The sequence below is a fragment of the Ranitomeya imitator genome, chromosome 4, assembly GCF_032444005.1.
Source record: "Ranitomeya imitator isolate aRanImi1 chromosome 4, aRanImi1.pri, whole genome shotgun sequence".
In the NCBI taxonomy this organism is placed as follows: domain Eukaryota; kingdom Metazoa; phylum Chordata; class Amphibia; order Anura; family Dendrobatidae; genus Ranitomeya; species Ranitomeya imitator.
The window spans coordinates 339293755-339309801 of NC_091285.1; the positions used below are offsets into that span (position 1 = coordinate 339293755).

A 16047-nucleotide genomic window follows, 5' to 3' on the forward strand; every position below is an offset into this window, starting at 1 on the left:
TGTGTCAATTCATAGTTTTGATGCCTTCAGTGTGAATTTACAATTTTCATAGTCATGAAAATACAGAAAAAAATGTAAATGAGAAGCTGTGTTCAAACTTTTGGTCTGTACTGTATGTATATATATATATATATATACATATATATATATATGTGTGTGTGTGTATATATATGTGTATATATATGTGTATATATATATACCGTATATACTCGAGTATAAGCCGACCCCCTAATTTTGCTACAAAAAACTGGGAAAACTTATTGACTCGAGTATAAGCCTAGGGTAGTAAATGCAGCAGCTACTGGTGAATTTCAAAAATAAAAATAGATGCTCCATATCGTTCATTATGGCCCCATAGATGCTCAATATAAAGCTGTGCCATATATAATGCCCTGCACCGTTCAGTATGGCCGCATAGATGCTCCTTATAAAGCTGTGCCCCATATAATACTCTGCACCGTTCATTATGGCCCCATAGATGCTCCATATAAAGCTGTGTCATATATAATGTTCTGCTCCATTCATTATGGCCCCATAGATGCTCCTTATAAAGCTGCGCCACATATAATGCTCTGCACCGTTCATTATGGCCCCATAGACGCTCCATATAAAGCTGTGCCCCATATAATACTCTGCACCGTTCATTATGGCCCCATAGATGCTCCATATAAAGCTGTGTCATATATAATGTTCTGCTCCGTTCATTATGGCCCCATAGATGCTCCTTATAAAGCTGCGCCACATATAATGCTCTGCACCGTTCATTATGGCCCCATAGATGATCCATATAAAGCTGTGCCATATATAATGCTCTGCACCATTCATCATGGCCCCATAGATGCTCCATAAAAAGCTGTGCCATATATAATGCTCTGCACCGTTCATTATGGCCCCATAGATGCTCCATATAAAGCTGTGCCATATATAATGCTCTGCACCGTTCATTATGGCCCCATAGATGTTCCATATAAAGCTGTGCCATATATAATGCTCTGCACTGTTCATTATGGCCCCATAGATGCTTTGTATAAAGCTGTGCCACATATAATGCTCTGCACCATTCATTATGGCCCCATAGATGCTCCATATAAAGCTGTGCCATATATAATGCTCCATACCGTTCATTATGGCCCCATAGATGCTCCATATAAAGCTGTGCCACATATATAATGCTCTGCACCGTTCATTATGGCCCCATAGATGCTCCACATAAAGCTGTGCCACATATAATGCTCTGCACCGTTCATTATGGCCCCATAGATGCTCCGTATAAAGCTGTGCCCCATATATAATGTTCTGCACCGTTCATTTTGGCCCCATAGATGCTCCATATAAAGCTGTGCCATATATATTGCTCTGCACAGTTCATTATGGCCCCATAGATGCTCCATATAAAGCAGTGCCACATATAATGCTCTGCACAGTTCATTATGGCCCCATAGATGCTCCTTATAAAGCTGTGCCATATATATTGCTCTGCACAGTTCATTATGGCCTCATAGATGCTCCTTATAAAGCTGTGCCATATATATTGCTCTGCACAGTTCATTATGGCCTCATAGATGCTCCATATAAAGCTGTGCCATATATATTGCTCTGCACCATTCATTATGGCCCCATAGATGCTCCATATAAAGCTGTGCCACATATAATGCTCTGCACAGTTCATTATGGCCCCATACATGCTCCTTATAAAGCTGTGCCATATATATTGCTCTGCACAGTTCATTATGGCCCCATAGATGCTCCATATAAAGCAGTGCCACATATAATGCTCTGCACAGTTCATTATGGCCCCATAGATGCTCCTTATAAAGCTGTGCCATATATATTGCTCTGCACAGTTCATTATGGCCTCATAGATGCTCCATATAAAGCTGTGCCATATATATTGCTCTGCACCATTCATTATGGCCCCATAGATGCTCCACATAAAGCTGTGCCATATATATTGCTCTGCACAGTTCATTATGGCCTCATAGATGCTCCATATAAAGCTGTGCCATATATATTGCTCTGCACCATTCATTATGGCCCCATAGATGCTCCATATAAAGCTGTGCCATATATATTGCTCTGCACCATTCATTATGGCCCCAGAGATGCTCCACATAAAGCTGTGCCATATATATTGCTCTGCACAGTTCATTATGGCCTCATAGATGCTCCATATAAAGCTGTGCCATATATATTGCTCTGCACAGTTTATTATGGCCCCATAGATGCTCCATATAAAGCTGTGCCACATATATAATGCTCTGCACCATTCATTATGGCCCCATAGATGCTCCTTATAAAGCTGTGCCATATATAATGCTCTGCACCGTTCATTATGGCCCCATAGATGCTCCATATAAAGCTGTGCCCCATATATAATGCTCTGCACCGTTCATTATGGCCCCATAGATGCTCCATATAAAGCTGTGCCTCATATATATTGCTCTGCACCGTTCATTATGGCCCCATAGATGCTCCATATAAAGCTGTGGCCCATTTATAATGCTCTGCACCGTTAATTATGGCCCCATAGATGCTCCATATAAAGCTTTGCCATATATAATGCTGCTGCAATAAAAAAAAGTCACATGCTCACCTCTCTTCGCTCAGGACGCCGGCGCTTTCAATATTTACCTGCTCCTCGTGCGTCTCCGTCTCCAGCACTGATGCTCAGCAGAGGGTGCGCACTGACTACATCACCACGCCCTCTGACCTGAGCGTCACAGCCAGAGGACGCTGGAGCCGGAGCCGCAAGGGAAAGAGGAGTGGTAAATATTGCGCAGCGAACCCCTCCCCGTATACTTACCTGCTCCTGGCGCGGTCCCTGCTTCTCCCGCCACTGCATATTCTTCCTGTATGGAGCGGTCACAGTTACCGCTCATTAGAGCAATGAATATGCGGCTCCACCTGTATGGGAGGTGGAGCCGCATATTCATTGCTGTAATGAGCGGTACCATGTGACCGCTCAGTACAGGAAGAATATACAGCGCCAGGAGAAGCCGGGACTGCAGAAACCGCGCCAGAGCAGGTGAGTATAACTAGACAGCCCCCGCTCCCCCTCACCTGCTGACCCCCGGGTATGACTCGAGTATAAGCCGAGAGGGGGACTTTCAGCCCAATAAAATGGGCTGAAAATCTTGGCTTATACTCGAGTATATACGGTATGTATATATTTGGCAAGTGACAAGTCCTGTTAAAAAACTTTTAATAGAAGATATTTAATATTTGCAATACAATTTGAATGACTGGGTTAGATAATCCCCATGTAAACATCCTATTAGAGTATTCTGAGATAATATTGACAAAACCCATCCTGGATCATCTATTTTTCCAAAGGCAGAGCAGCTAGAAAGATCATCAATATCTAAGGAGGACATTGCTGTCTGTGAAATATAAAGGCAACCTTTTAAGTATAAAGAAAAAAGGACAATACTTCATTTACCCTATGGTGGCGCTTTAGGAAAATAAAACATTAGCTTCTAGTTCCTCAGATTACAGCTGATTAATGGGTGTTTCAACAACGGACACTCTGTGATCCTTAAAAATGATGATTTTCCATAGCAGAAAATCCCTTTAATAAGTATGCATTTGTTCTGTTTTCACAAATATCTTACTTCCTTGGAGCAATTGTGATTTGAAATGCTTTGCATATTTATATTTCTGCTTTATCTGTGAAATTACTAGAACAGATCCTTTATTTTGATATCTATTAAACAAAATGTGAAAGCAGAATCCATATTATTGCTGAAATGAATGAAACAAACTGAGACAAATTACATGGGATTTCACTTCCAGTTATTGTTAGAGTATAAAAATGCCTTGAAGTTAATGGTCATCAATTCCAGCATATGCTGTAATTACATGGTTATAAAAAATGTAACATGTCTGAATATCCAAGTCCAATAATATTATTAACTGTTTTTAAAGCCATGAAAATATTCGTCTCTTTAAACTAAGCCACCTAATAAAAAAGTCAGGCAAGTGAAGGAACCTCAGCATATGTGTAATTCTTCTTATTCTTTCTCTATTTATCACTTCTTAAAGGAAAGGCATATTATATCAAAGTAGTTATGATGCTCTCCCACTGTTTAATCTTACAGTGAAAGGCAGAATCTTCAAACCTGTAATGATAATTGCTCCATGTCTCTAAGCCTACTACAAGTATTGTGATAATAAAACATTCACACCTTCACCATATTTGTTCAGATATGGACTCGTTTCAAATTAACTCCTGTGTGACTTGTAAGGATTGGAGTCATATGACAGCATTTTTTTAATCATATAATTGCTAAAAATCCAGTTTATCACATCAGTTAATACTGAAAAACTGAGTAAATCATTATTTTTGATTTAATAGTGACTGCAATTCTCACTCACCCAGAAAGATTGGACAGTAGAGGCAATTTAATATTCAGATGACTAATAACATAATATCACTATTATTTATTATGCATTCTGTATAAAAATCATCAGGAACACTGTCAGGTCTTAAGGGCATGACAAGACAACTGCTAGACTAGACTGCTCACCTGGTGGGGTTGTGTAAGGCTTCTTTCACACTTCAGTTGTGTGGCGTCAGTTAGGTCCGACATCGTGGCGGATCGACGGATCCGTCAAATTTGGTTGAAAAACGGTTCTAACGGATCCGTTTTTTTGACGGATCAGCTGCCCCGATCCGTTTAAAAAACGGATCCGTTAGAACCGTTGCGACCGTTTTTACATCCGTTGTAACCGTTTTTTGACGGATCCGTTTTTTAAAAGGGGAGGATTTCAATGTGATTGGCTACTGGATACTACTGCAAAACTATATATAGCGTGTATTTACACCACATCTTTGAAAGGTTGTAGAGAAAGTGGCAGAAATGGAAGGAGTCCTGGCGAACATTGCAAAGATCTATGCGGATTTTACTTTTGAGGCAAATCAGTTGGCAGTCAGCGTTCGAGAGAGGGAGGAACAAAGACTGCGCATCCTACGGCAGCGGCGGAAGAGAAGGCTGTGGATCCATCCCATCACAGCACAACGTATGACCCGTGGTGTTTATTCCACGCTTTACATGGAACTAAGGGAAAACCCTCAAAAGTTCTTCAATTATGTGAGGATGAGAGCTGAAAATTTCGAGTTTTTATTGGGCTATGTGGAAGACTGTATACGTAGACGAGACACCCAGATGCGATTCTCAATATCACCAGCAGAGCGTCTCATGGTGACTATTCGGTAAGTAATTTTTTTTTTTTAAATGATTCTCATTCATCAGACTTATAACTGTAATGTTGTTTTTTGAATTTTTTTAATAATTATTGTCTTTTCGTTTTGTTAACAGATTCCTTGCAACTGGAGAGTCGTTCTCATCCCTCCATTTTCAGTATCGACTTGGGATATCCACCATCTCGGGGATCATCAGAGATACCTGCCGGGCATTGTGGGAGTGCCTACAAGCGGAATACATCCCAGAGCCATCACAGGAGAGGTGGCTGGAGATCGCCCAAAATTTTCAGCAAATTTGCCAGTTTCCAAATTGTGTTGGAGCAGTTGATGGAAAGCACATACGGATCGTCAAACCTTCAGGCTCTGGATCACAGTTTTATAACTATAAGAAGTACTTCTCTATTGTGTTGATGGCCATAGCCGACGCACAATGCAAGTTCATCGCTGTTGATATCGGTGCGTATGGACGCGCAAATGATTCACAAATCTTTAAAAATTCACCAATGGGGCGCCGTTTATATGGAGAGACATTTGATTTTCCGCCCCCTAGACCTCTCCCTGGAACCACTAGTCCACCATTACCATTTGTTTGTGTTGGAGATGATGCCTTCCAGCTTTCCCCACACTTGCTGAAACCCTTTGGAAGTAGTGGACTGACCCAGAGGAAAAAAATTTACAATTACCGCTTAACCAGAGCACGAAGAGTTGTGGAATGTGCTTTTGGCATCTTAACTGCCAAATGGAGAGTCCTGCTAACTGCAATTAAACTGCAGACTGAAACTGTCGATGATGTGGTCAAAGCGTGCGTTGTCCTGCACAATTTTGTTTTATCAAAAGAACAAGTTTCCCTGGAGGATAATTTTTCTGTAAGCACCTTTCGGGATTACCAAAACACCACTTTTCGCAGTCCAGTAGCAGTCTCCAGAATGCGGGACAGTTTTGCAGACTACTTCATGTCTCCTGCAGGATCAGTTGACTGGCAGTATGAAATGGTGTAAAAAATTTTTTCTTTTTACACTTGTAAAAATACCATTTTTTGTTTGCTTACAAAATCTTTGTACTTTAATGCAGCATTGTATGTTTTGCAACGGTACCCTTTAAACACTGTTATTGTTACTATTGCCATAACCTTGGTGATTTAAAAACTTTACAAAAAAAAAAAGAGAAAGACAATAAAATTGTTTTTAAACCAAAAAACTGTTTATTTATTTACAGATTCTCATAGTTTGGGGTGGAGATAGTAGCGGAGGGGCTGACAGGGCGGACCACGTCGAGAGTGGGGGACAGGACATCACGGGGAGGAACAGAAGTAGAATGGGTGGTGAAAACATGAGGTTGTGTAGAGAGTTGAGGTGCAGATGTGGTGTGTGGGAGGTATGAAGGTGTTGGTGGGATTGGGAACGGAGAAGTTAAAGGGGAAGAATGGAAGGGGGACGGTAAAAACTGGGAAAGACTAAGGGGGGAAGGAACAAATGACGAAGGAGTAGAATGGACGGGAGGAGGACGGACAGGAGGAGGACGGACGGGAGGATAGACGGTGGATTGAGAGGGGAAAGGTGTTGACACATGAAGGGTAGGTGGAGGGGCATGGGACATCGCCTGCGCTAGAGCAGTGTGGCAGCCTTGCATCACATGCATCTGCAGGTCAGGAGTTAGATTTTCCATGTGCCTGAGGACTGACTGAAAAAAACAGTGCCTTGGTGACTGATTTGCATCTGATTGCATCCTATCAAGACGACTGCTGAGTTCAAGTATGCTTTTGTTAAGCATATTGTACCCAGCAGACGTTTGCTCACTCAAAAGCTTGATGGCACTGTGAAAGGATGCATTCAGCTGCAAAAAGTCAGGCGCATAGCTCCTTTCCTGACCTCTCTGGCGCTGCCGTCCTGACCACAAAGTTGGTCTAGATGTTGCGGCAGTGGCAGAGGGGTGGGGTAAAGGGAACTCTAACTCATCACCTGCAGCTTCAAGTGACGAAGTCCGCCCTGCTGCTCCAGCGCTGGTGGATGAGGCTGAGGGATCAAACGAAAGGGAAGGTGCAGAAACAGAGGGGTCGACGTGGTCCCCGGTGGCGGACTCTTGAGGGATCGCTCCAGAGGGGTGCAACTCTGATGCAGGCTCCCGAGTGCTGCAGAAAGTGCTGTTAAAGAAGAAAAAAAAAATTAGTATCTGGATATTACAATTGCCCTTGCTGCAAAAAAAATTGAAGGTTACACATTTTTACAGTTTGACTGAAAATATGTGGTGTTGAATATTTACCTTCTGCTCAGCAGCGTCGACCGGAGGAACGACAGGGCTCTGGCATGTTTGTATCTGCTCCTGCGTCCTCTAGATCCACTCGGGGCCTGCATCTCCTTATTAAACTCCCTCTTGAAGCGATCCCTGAGTGACCGCCACCGCACGATAATCCTGTTACCTGGAAAGAGAAAGCAAAAATTGGTTACTATACACCACATTAAATCATGCCTAACATAAGGTTATGAAGTGTGAATACTTACGCGCTAGATCCTGGGCCCCAGCATCGAGTTCCTCCCAGTTATCCATAACAGCACTGCACACTTCCTCCCATAGCCGTCGGGTGATTAACTGGTCAGCATGGCGGCGGTCCGACATGTTCCACAGCGGCTCCCGACTTTGTACTGCTTCGATGAGGGTGTTCACATCGATGCCCTCCTCTTCATCATCTTGTTCGGGAGCACGCTGTGAAGCCTAACAAAAAGATAAGAATAAAAAGGGAAAGATTACAACACATGAATTTTACATTTTACTAAACACCAAACCAAAAAGGAACTTACTCTTCGGCGACCGCCGCGATTATCATTCCGACGACTATGGGAGGTGCTTTGAGGAACTCTACGTCGAGCCCCGGATTGTGAAGACTAATTTAAAAAAAAAAATAAAATTAATAATGTTCTTTGATCGAGGCATATGTATTGTGTGTGCTGTGCTGAATGTTTGTGTTGGGTGTAGTGCATTGTATGTGAGGATCGGTCTGTTCAAAACTTACACTATGCGCTCCCGCTCCTTGTATTTCTCCACCCTGTCCGTCTCCTTCTGTTAGCCCCTCTGCTTCATATTCCTGTGAATACAGAATAAACACATAAAGGCTTAAAATACAATTGCCATTCTTGCACCAAAATAAAAAATTTATGAAGAAAAAAAATTAACACCTCAGTTTGCTGATGATGTGCTGGGGGGCTCTCAGAAGAAGACATTATGATCTTGCGTCTATCTTGGGTTGGTCGGTCCCTTGCTTGGGTCCTCTTGGTCCCTAGAATCTGTAAGCATAAAGGGAGTTCTAAGCTACTAAACAAAAGGATAGATAGATAGATGCAGCTTTCAGGACTTTACACTTACATCTGTTTCCAAAACTTGGGGCTTGCCTATAGCTTGGGTCGGTCGGTCCCTTGCTTGGGTCCTCTTGGTCCCTAGAATCTGCAAGCATAAAGAGAGTTCTAAGCTACTATACAAAAGGATAGATGCAGCTTTCAGGACTTTACACTTACAACTTTTAAAAAAAAATGGGGAGCCTGCTTGTGTACGTCTTGGGTCAGTACCTACTACAGTACCTACAGTGCCAACTTATTTTTGATTTCCCCCACCACAAAAGAAAAAAAAATTCTACCGTCAAACTTGATGCACAAGCTGCCAAACCCTCTACCTCCTGTTTCCCCACAAAAAAAAACCCCAAAAAATCCCTTTAAAACAACACCAAAACTACTTAGAACTTGATATGCGCAATGCGCATGCTGGTAAAACCCACCTAAACAAAGTTTAACCTTATAAAAAATGTTCCTCATTCGAAATTAAAATACCAATCCCCAAAATTGTTAATTATGATTACCCTACAGTTTGTATTTTCTAAAACCAGATAACATATTCTATAGCAAAGATTTGCATTACACATTTGTATATATAACCTTTACTGCATGTTTACCCAATATTACATTTATCTTGAAATGAGACTACTGACAGTTTTGTGAAATTTTTATTACTATATTTTTTAAAATTTTCTTTTTTTTAGGGTACAGTAGGAGCTACACTGCTCTTTATTTGAAATACAAGTACATTATGGAAAACAACAAAGATGCAGAACACATCACACATCATTTATACACACACACAAAACAAATTTTACACCACAGCTATTCAAAATACCAGCATAGTATGAAAAACATATAAACAGGGCAGGCAGGCACACGCACGCACACACAGCCACCTTCTGTCTGTCCCTCGGCACTCTGCTTCTCTGCCCTGTGTAAGCACAGCGGCCGGAAAGCAGAGTGGTGACGTCACCGCTGTGCTCTGCTTTACGGCTGGCTGGCGCTCACAATGCAGAGAAGCACAGCACGGGGACAGACAGCGGAATTTACCTTTTTTTTTTTACTTTTACACTGGTAACCAGGGTAAACATCGGGTTACTAAGCGCGGCTCTGCAGTTAGTAACCCGATGTTTACTCTGGTTACCGGCATCGTTGGTCGCTGGAGAGCGGTCTGTGTGACAGCTCTCCAGCAACCAAACAGCGACGCTGCAGCGATCCAGATCGTTGTCGGTATCGCTGCAGCGTGTGACGGTACCTTTAGTAAATACATCAAAAATCAACATTAACCAATATGGCATTGACAAATGCACATGCAACCAACAAGATGCACACAAACATACCTGCAAGCAGAGTCATAATGCAAGCATAACACATGAACAGGCGTAATATTGAAGAAGGCATAATAAGGTGCAGGCACATGAACACATACATACAAAAGCACACAGCAGTACAAAAATACACACACACACGGCCATCAGTCCTCCAGCTGGAGCTTGATATATTCACAGTGGCAGGCCTCGGGGTGGATCTGGACTGTAGCAGGGCACTGGCTGTTGCAGGACGACGGCAGGCCTCAGGTTGGATTCAGGTTTTAAAAGCTCTTGCTGTACTCAGTACGTCATACACAAATGCACACACACACACACACACACACACACACACATGCACGCTGGATGTCAGTACTCACATGGCTGTCTCAGGCAGGGTCTGGCTGGCACGGCCTCTCTGGCTGGCTGGCAGGGCCTCTCTGGCTGGCTGGCAGGGCCTGGCTGGCAAGGTCTTGCTTGCAGGGTCTGGCAGTGTGTCTCTGGCTGGCAGGGCCTCTCTGGCTGGCAGGGCCTCTCTGGCTGGCTGGCAAGGTCTTGCTGGCAGGGTCTGGCTGGGTCTCTCTTGCATTGAAGGGTCTGTCTTGCTGGCTGGTACATTTGGGAATGACCTGTCCTTATATAGTTTTTGGGTTGTCTGGGCAAAGTATCCACTTTTTGGAGCATGCTCAATCAAAAAAAGCGGATTGAGGCGACGGATCCGCCAAAAAGCGGATCGCGACGGATCCGACGCCCATAGGCGCCCATTCTAAAAAAAGGCGGACACGACGGATCCGCCGCGGTCCGCCTTTTCGGCGGCGCCAAAAAACGTTACAAAGTCCGTCAATGTCTAGACAACGTCCGCCAAATATCGACGGATCCGTCGCATGGCGGATGGAACGGACGGCCATCCGCCACAATCCGTCTCTAATGCAAGTCAATGGGAAAATAGCGGATCCGCCAAAAAAAAATGGCGGATCCGCCATTTCACGAAAATGGCGTTTTTTGACTGACGCCGAAAGACTGAAGTGTGAAAGAGGCCTAAGACGTAAGACTTGGACAGTATCGGACAGAGCTCCAGCTCCTAGAGCTCCTTTGGTTGGCATAGCCAACAAAGTATTGAGGGTAGTTTGGAGCTAGCTGGTGATGTTTGTGGTTCTTCTAAATTAGTTGGAAAACTTGAAACCGCGTAGAGAATAAACTGCACTACCTATACGTTTGCCTGGTTCTGACTCCTTGATTGGATACACACTAGCAGAGCAGATCATCCACTATCTCCAAACTACCCATGTGCGTAATCCCTTTGGGATAAATTGAAAACAGTCACATAATTGCGTAGGTACCTATCTAAAAAAATATGCAGTCACACATATAGGACATTAAAAATGGGTCGTGGCTGGGTCTTCCAGCAAGACAATGACCCAAAACATACATCCAAGGAAACAAAGGAGTGGCTCAAATAAAAGCACATTAAGGTCATGGAGTGACCTAGCTAGACTTCAGACCATATTTCCATAGAAAACTTATGGAGGGAGTTGAAGCTCTGAGTTGCCAAGCGACAGCCTCAATATCTTAATGATTTAGAGATGATCTGCAAAGAGTGAACCAAAGTTCCTCCTGATATGTGCACAAACCTCATTATCAACTACAAAAAAAAGTCTGACTACTGTACTTGCCAACAAGGGTTTTGCCACCAAGTATTAAGTCTTGTTTGCCAGAGGGATAAAACTTATTTCTCACTGCAAAATGCAAATACATTTATATTATTTATACAATGTGATTTTCTGGATTTTAGTTTTGATATTCTATCTTTCAATGTTAAAATTAACCTACCCTTAAAGTTATAGACTGTTCATGTCTTTGTAAGTGGGCAAACGTACAAAATCAGCAAGGGATCATTTAGACTTATTTTCTTCTATGTAAGTAACCATTACTTTTTCATTAAATGGGTGTGATCTTCTCTTTTATGGAGCAGACCACTTCTCTGGCTTCGGGCTTCCTGCCTGCATCTGAACTGTGCTTTCTCCAGGAACACTAAGACTGACCAGATCAAGTGATAGCATAGCAAACAGCTTGCAAGCACAGTCTCCTTTCCTAGAAAACCAGTCACTCTGAGGTGGTAAAAATCCCTGATGTTAAGAATGGAGAGGATTTTAGTGTATAGTTATAGTGTTAGTTTTTGCAATCACATAGAATTGATTCACCAAAATCGACATTGTTCATTCCAGTCTTGATGAGGGGGTGTAATGGCGTGACAATTACCTGATTCATTAGCAAACAACTCTTAAAGGGAACCTGTCAGGTTGGCCCCGTTACACTGATTAAAATGATACCTTGGTTGGTGAAATCTGTCTTGTAGTTATTCTTTAATCTTTATTTTCAGTTTTGATGGCTTATGACAAGTTACTGATCCCTCAGTGACCTGCCCCCTATTTTACATACTGATTATTATGATAGATGCTACTGCGAAGGAGCCAGTGGTGCCATCTGTGAGTGAACAATGTTTTCTTGCTCTAGCAAAATGCGAAGTAGCATCTATCAGATCGCCGATAGATGCTATGCTGAAGGTGATTTTTTTCTCCATACAATATTCGATATGTAATATAGGGGGCAGGTCACTGAGGGATCACTGACCTATCAGAAGCCATAGTGGTGAATACATAATCAGAGCACCACATGAAGCCCACCATAGGCTGCCCCGGAGCATATCATTAACTAAAAACTAAAAATAAAGATTAATCAATAACCACAAGACGGATTTCATCAACCAAGGTATCATTTTAGTCAGTATAACGGCACTGACCTGACAATGTCTGTAGGTTACTGTGCACAACCTTGATGACAGGTTCCCTTTAACCTTTAATGAAATGTGGCTAGCGCCTCTATGTGCTTCACCACAAGTCTTACACCAGTTACCTGTTCAACCCCAGCTCCAAAAATATTTGCAAAGCTGTGCAAAACTATTGCATAAATGCTAGAAGTTACAGAATATATGCATAAACTCACATTGTATAAAAAATTTGTGATTTTTAAAAAGTATTTTACACCTGGTATACACAATTTGACAAATCGCACCACAGTCTCAACAACATTACTGTCTAGCAAGCTTTTACCCGCTAACATCTATACAGATATTTAGACTTACAACAGGGCCACAGGTTTGCTACCATGGAGGACATGAGTATTCATACTAGTTGGGGAAATAAATGGAGTGACAGGAACAGGGATAAAATCAGAAGATGTAGTGAAGTCACAGAATGGCCTGGGTCAAACTAGCTTATGGTATCCAATGCAAGAGAATCAGATGCAATATGCTAATGACCCTCAGCTCCTGCTCTGCTGTGAGTGGGATCCGAGTGTCATGCGTCTGTGCTCTGAGCCTCTGGCACAGAGAGGATCGGAGCACAGCTGCGAAGGAGAAATGAATTTCTCCATCTCCTCCATTGCCGGGGTCAGAGTATATCACACAGCACTCGGATGATATTCAAGTTATGTGCGTTGTCTCACTCACACCCATAGGCTTATATGGATGCGAGTGAGCCGAGATACGGCCGAGTGTCGGTGACTATCGAAGCATGCTGCGATTTCACTTGCAAGTTGAAAATGGCTGAGAAAAAAACATTGATGTGAGCTTCCCCATATACGAATACTGGTCCGAGTGCTATGTGATGTTTAATCGCATAGCACTCATCTGCATTCATCGTAAGTGTGACCCCAGCCATATAGCCAGGATCAGGTACCAAGACATCAAGCCAAGCAAAATTAAACAAGCTAAAACCAGGGGAATATTTAGAATCAAAGTTGAGGTAACTGGAAGGGTCAGTATCAGAATTCAATATAGTATACTAGAAACATCGGGACAAACCTTTGAGTCACCCAGCAGGAAAAGTTAAGGTGATTGGGTGGCACACAAGCCACCCAACAATTTAGAAGGCATTTTTATTACTTGCTGGCCACTAATGCCTTCATCACAAGTGCCTCCTAAAGAGTGACGTGGCGTCTGGTGGCAGAGGTAAATGAAGATGGAGCAGGGTCAGGTTACAGTGAGGAACTTAGAAAGTTAGACAAAAAAGAGGGCATCCCTGTTGTGAATTCTGTGATCGAACTCCCTCCTGTGGTCATGAATGGTACTTCGGCGAGTTCTGTCCATGGACTCCCTCTGGTGGCTGTTAGTGGAGCTGCTGCTTCTGAGGTTCTTTCCACAGGTGACGTAGTTCATTCTTTGGCTGGCTGCTCTATTTAACTCCACTAAGATCGTTACTCCATGCCAGCTGTCAATGTTCTTGTATTGGTTCAGTTGCTCTTGGATCCTTCTGTGACCTGTCTACTCCAGCAGAAGCTAAGTCCCTGCTAGTTATTTATTTGTTCATTGTTTCCTTGTCCAGCTTGCTATCATGACTTTGCCTTGCTAGCTGGAAGCTCTGGGATGCAGAGTTGCACCTCCGCACCGTGAGTCGGTGCGGAGGTCTTTTTGCACACTCTGCGTGGTCTTTTTGTAGTTTTTGTGCTGACCGCAAAGATACCTTTCCTATCCTCAGTCTGTTTAGTAAGTCTGGCCTCCCTTTGCTGAAACCTGTTTCATTTCTGTGTTTGTGACTTTCATCTTAACTCACAGTCAATATATGTGGGGGCTGCCTTTTCCTTTGGGGAATTTCTCTGAGGCAAGGTAGGCTTTATTTTCTATCTTTAGGGCTAGTTAGCTCTTAGGCTGTAAAGAGGCGTCTAGGCAGTGTTAGGTACGCTCCACGGCTATTTCTAGTTGTGTGATAGGATTAGGGGTTGCGGTCAGCAGAGTTCCCACTTCCCAGAGCTTGTCCTGTGTGAGTTGAACCATCAGGTCGTTCCGGGTGCTCCTAACCACCAGGTCCATAACACATCCCATGACGAATATCATGATGCCCTGGATATGTTGCAAGGATTTTCCAACCAGTAAAAAGGACATGGTATTTCTTTCTTTACTAACTTCACAAACCTTGGGAACCTTCCTCTAGATAACACCTAATAGCAAAGAAGGAATATATAGAGTTGGGACCTCTTTTTTCATGAGTGCCACAACATAAAATCTTCTTTATATAGTCTTTTGCTTAGAGTAAATGATTTAAAGTGACATGGGTGCAATTTCACACTCTCCCTTAGTTATCAGAAAAGCTAAATCACTCCAATTCCCAAACTGTTTCTTATTTTTACATTCTGACATTTTTGCACCTAATTTCTTCGCTAATGTTATCACTACTACATTCGGGATCTATTTTTACAAATCTTGTCATTATCCCATATACCTTTCCTTCTCAGCACTGTGACTCTACTGAAAGGTGTTTCGAGTTTGACACATTTTCAGATTTTTCTTGATGGCGTAATTGAGAAAGTGTTAACAAACGTGGAACATCTTGTCAGTGACAGAAATCTGAGACAACATGTATAGGTGCTTTTTATGGGGTGTTTGATAAAATCGTAAATAAAATATTTACAATTTATTGAAATTAAAACCCACTTCCGATGGATGTATAGAGACTCTTTCAACTGGAAAATAGATATTTTAGAAATTATCTTAATATTATGGATCCATTTATATTTAGACAGAAAGTTAATACCTTTACAGCTTATGTAAAGTTTGGATACACAAATGGTATTAGCAATGCTCCCATAAGACTGTATAGGCATATAAACAATAATATGGGCAGAATACAGACGTATTTGACTTAATGTGTCCTTTAAATAGTTTACCTTATTTTTAATGACACTATTTGATCCTAGAAAATTACAGTGAAGGCCAACATACAATGTAACTGGTGTTATTGCTAAATAATTCCAAATGACTTTCCATGTACAACGACTTTCCACAGCTCCATTACCTTTGTGATCTTTGATACTTAGTATCCATTTCATTATCTCCTGAGAGAATTAAATATCTCAGTATCTCGTGGCAAAGATCTTGAACAAGTGGTTTATCGCAAGATTCATGTTTTTGACTGATAAATTTATGAAAGGTGACCAGCATGTAATCACACATTTAGATATGCGACAGACAAAGCATAATGAGAGTGGCTGGACGATTTGGCCTTCCTGAAATTTACTTTTGAAGCAGGTATGAAATTACAATTCATAATACTATTGATTCTACAGTTGAAAGCCCAAGGAGCAACCCAGAATATCAGCCTCCTTGCTGCGGCTTAAGAGCAGGGCAGTCAATAATACTCCGATTTTACCTAACGGGCTG

At 42.3% G+C, this 16047-nt stretch overlaps 2 protein-coding genes and 1 long non-coding RNA gene across 4 annotated transcripts in view; 1 reads left to right on the plus strand and 2 right to left on the minus strand.

The window, feature by feature from the left end:
• Positions 1-16047, minus strand: part of TAFA5 (TAFA chemokine like family member 5) — an 875188-nt gene that overhangs the window by 811464 nt on the left and 47677 nt on the right. The gene's annotated exons all lie outside the window — the stretch shown is intronic.
• Positions 4599-7693, plus strand: LOC138673803 (uncharacterized). The gene is made up of 3 exons (XM_069761846.1): positions 4599-5212; positions 5319-6139; positions 7680-7693. Exons 1-3 carry the CDS (start codon positions 4860-4862, stop codon positions 7691-7693), a joined length of 1188 nt encoding a protein of 395 aa, XP_069617947.1. The 5' UTR covers positions 4599-4859.
• On the minus strand, positions 7717-10328 carry LOC138676095 (uncharacterized). 2 transcript variants are annotated; one of them, XR_011320745.1, is made up of 5 exons: positions 10214-10328; positions 8561-8638; positions 8374-8481; positions 8211-8282; positions 7717-8082 (listed from the first exon to the last, which is right to left on the minus strand). It is a non-coding gene; the product is annotated as an uncharacterized lncRNA (long non-coding RNA). The 2 variants fall into 2 exon arrangements; XR_011320744.1 differs by lacking the exon at positions 10214-10328 and having other exon boundaries at positions 8561-8908.

Bases quoted from the DNA above. Each gene is read 5' to 3' on its own strand.
- LOC138673803 (XM_069761846.1), top strand. From the start codon at position 4,860: ATGGAAGGAGTCCTGGCGAACATTGCAAAGATCTATGCGGATTTTACT. The intron at 5,213-5,318 runs GTAAGTAATTTT...TTTTGTTAACAG, and splicing joins CGTCTCATGGTGACTATTCG to ATTCCTTGCAACTGGAGAGT.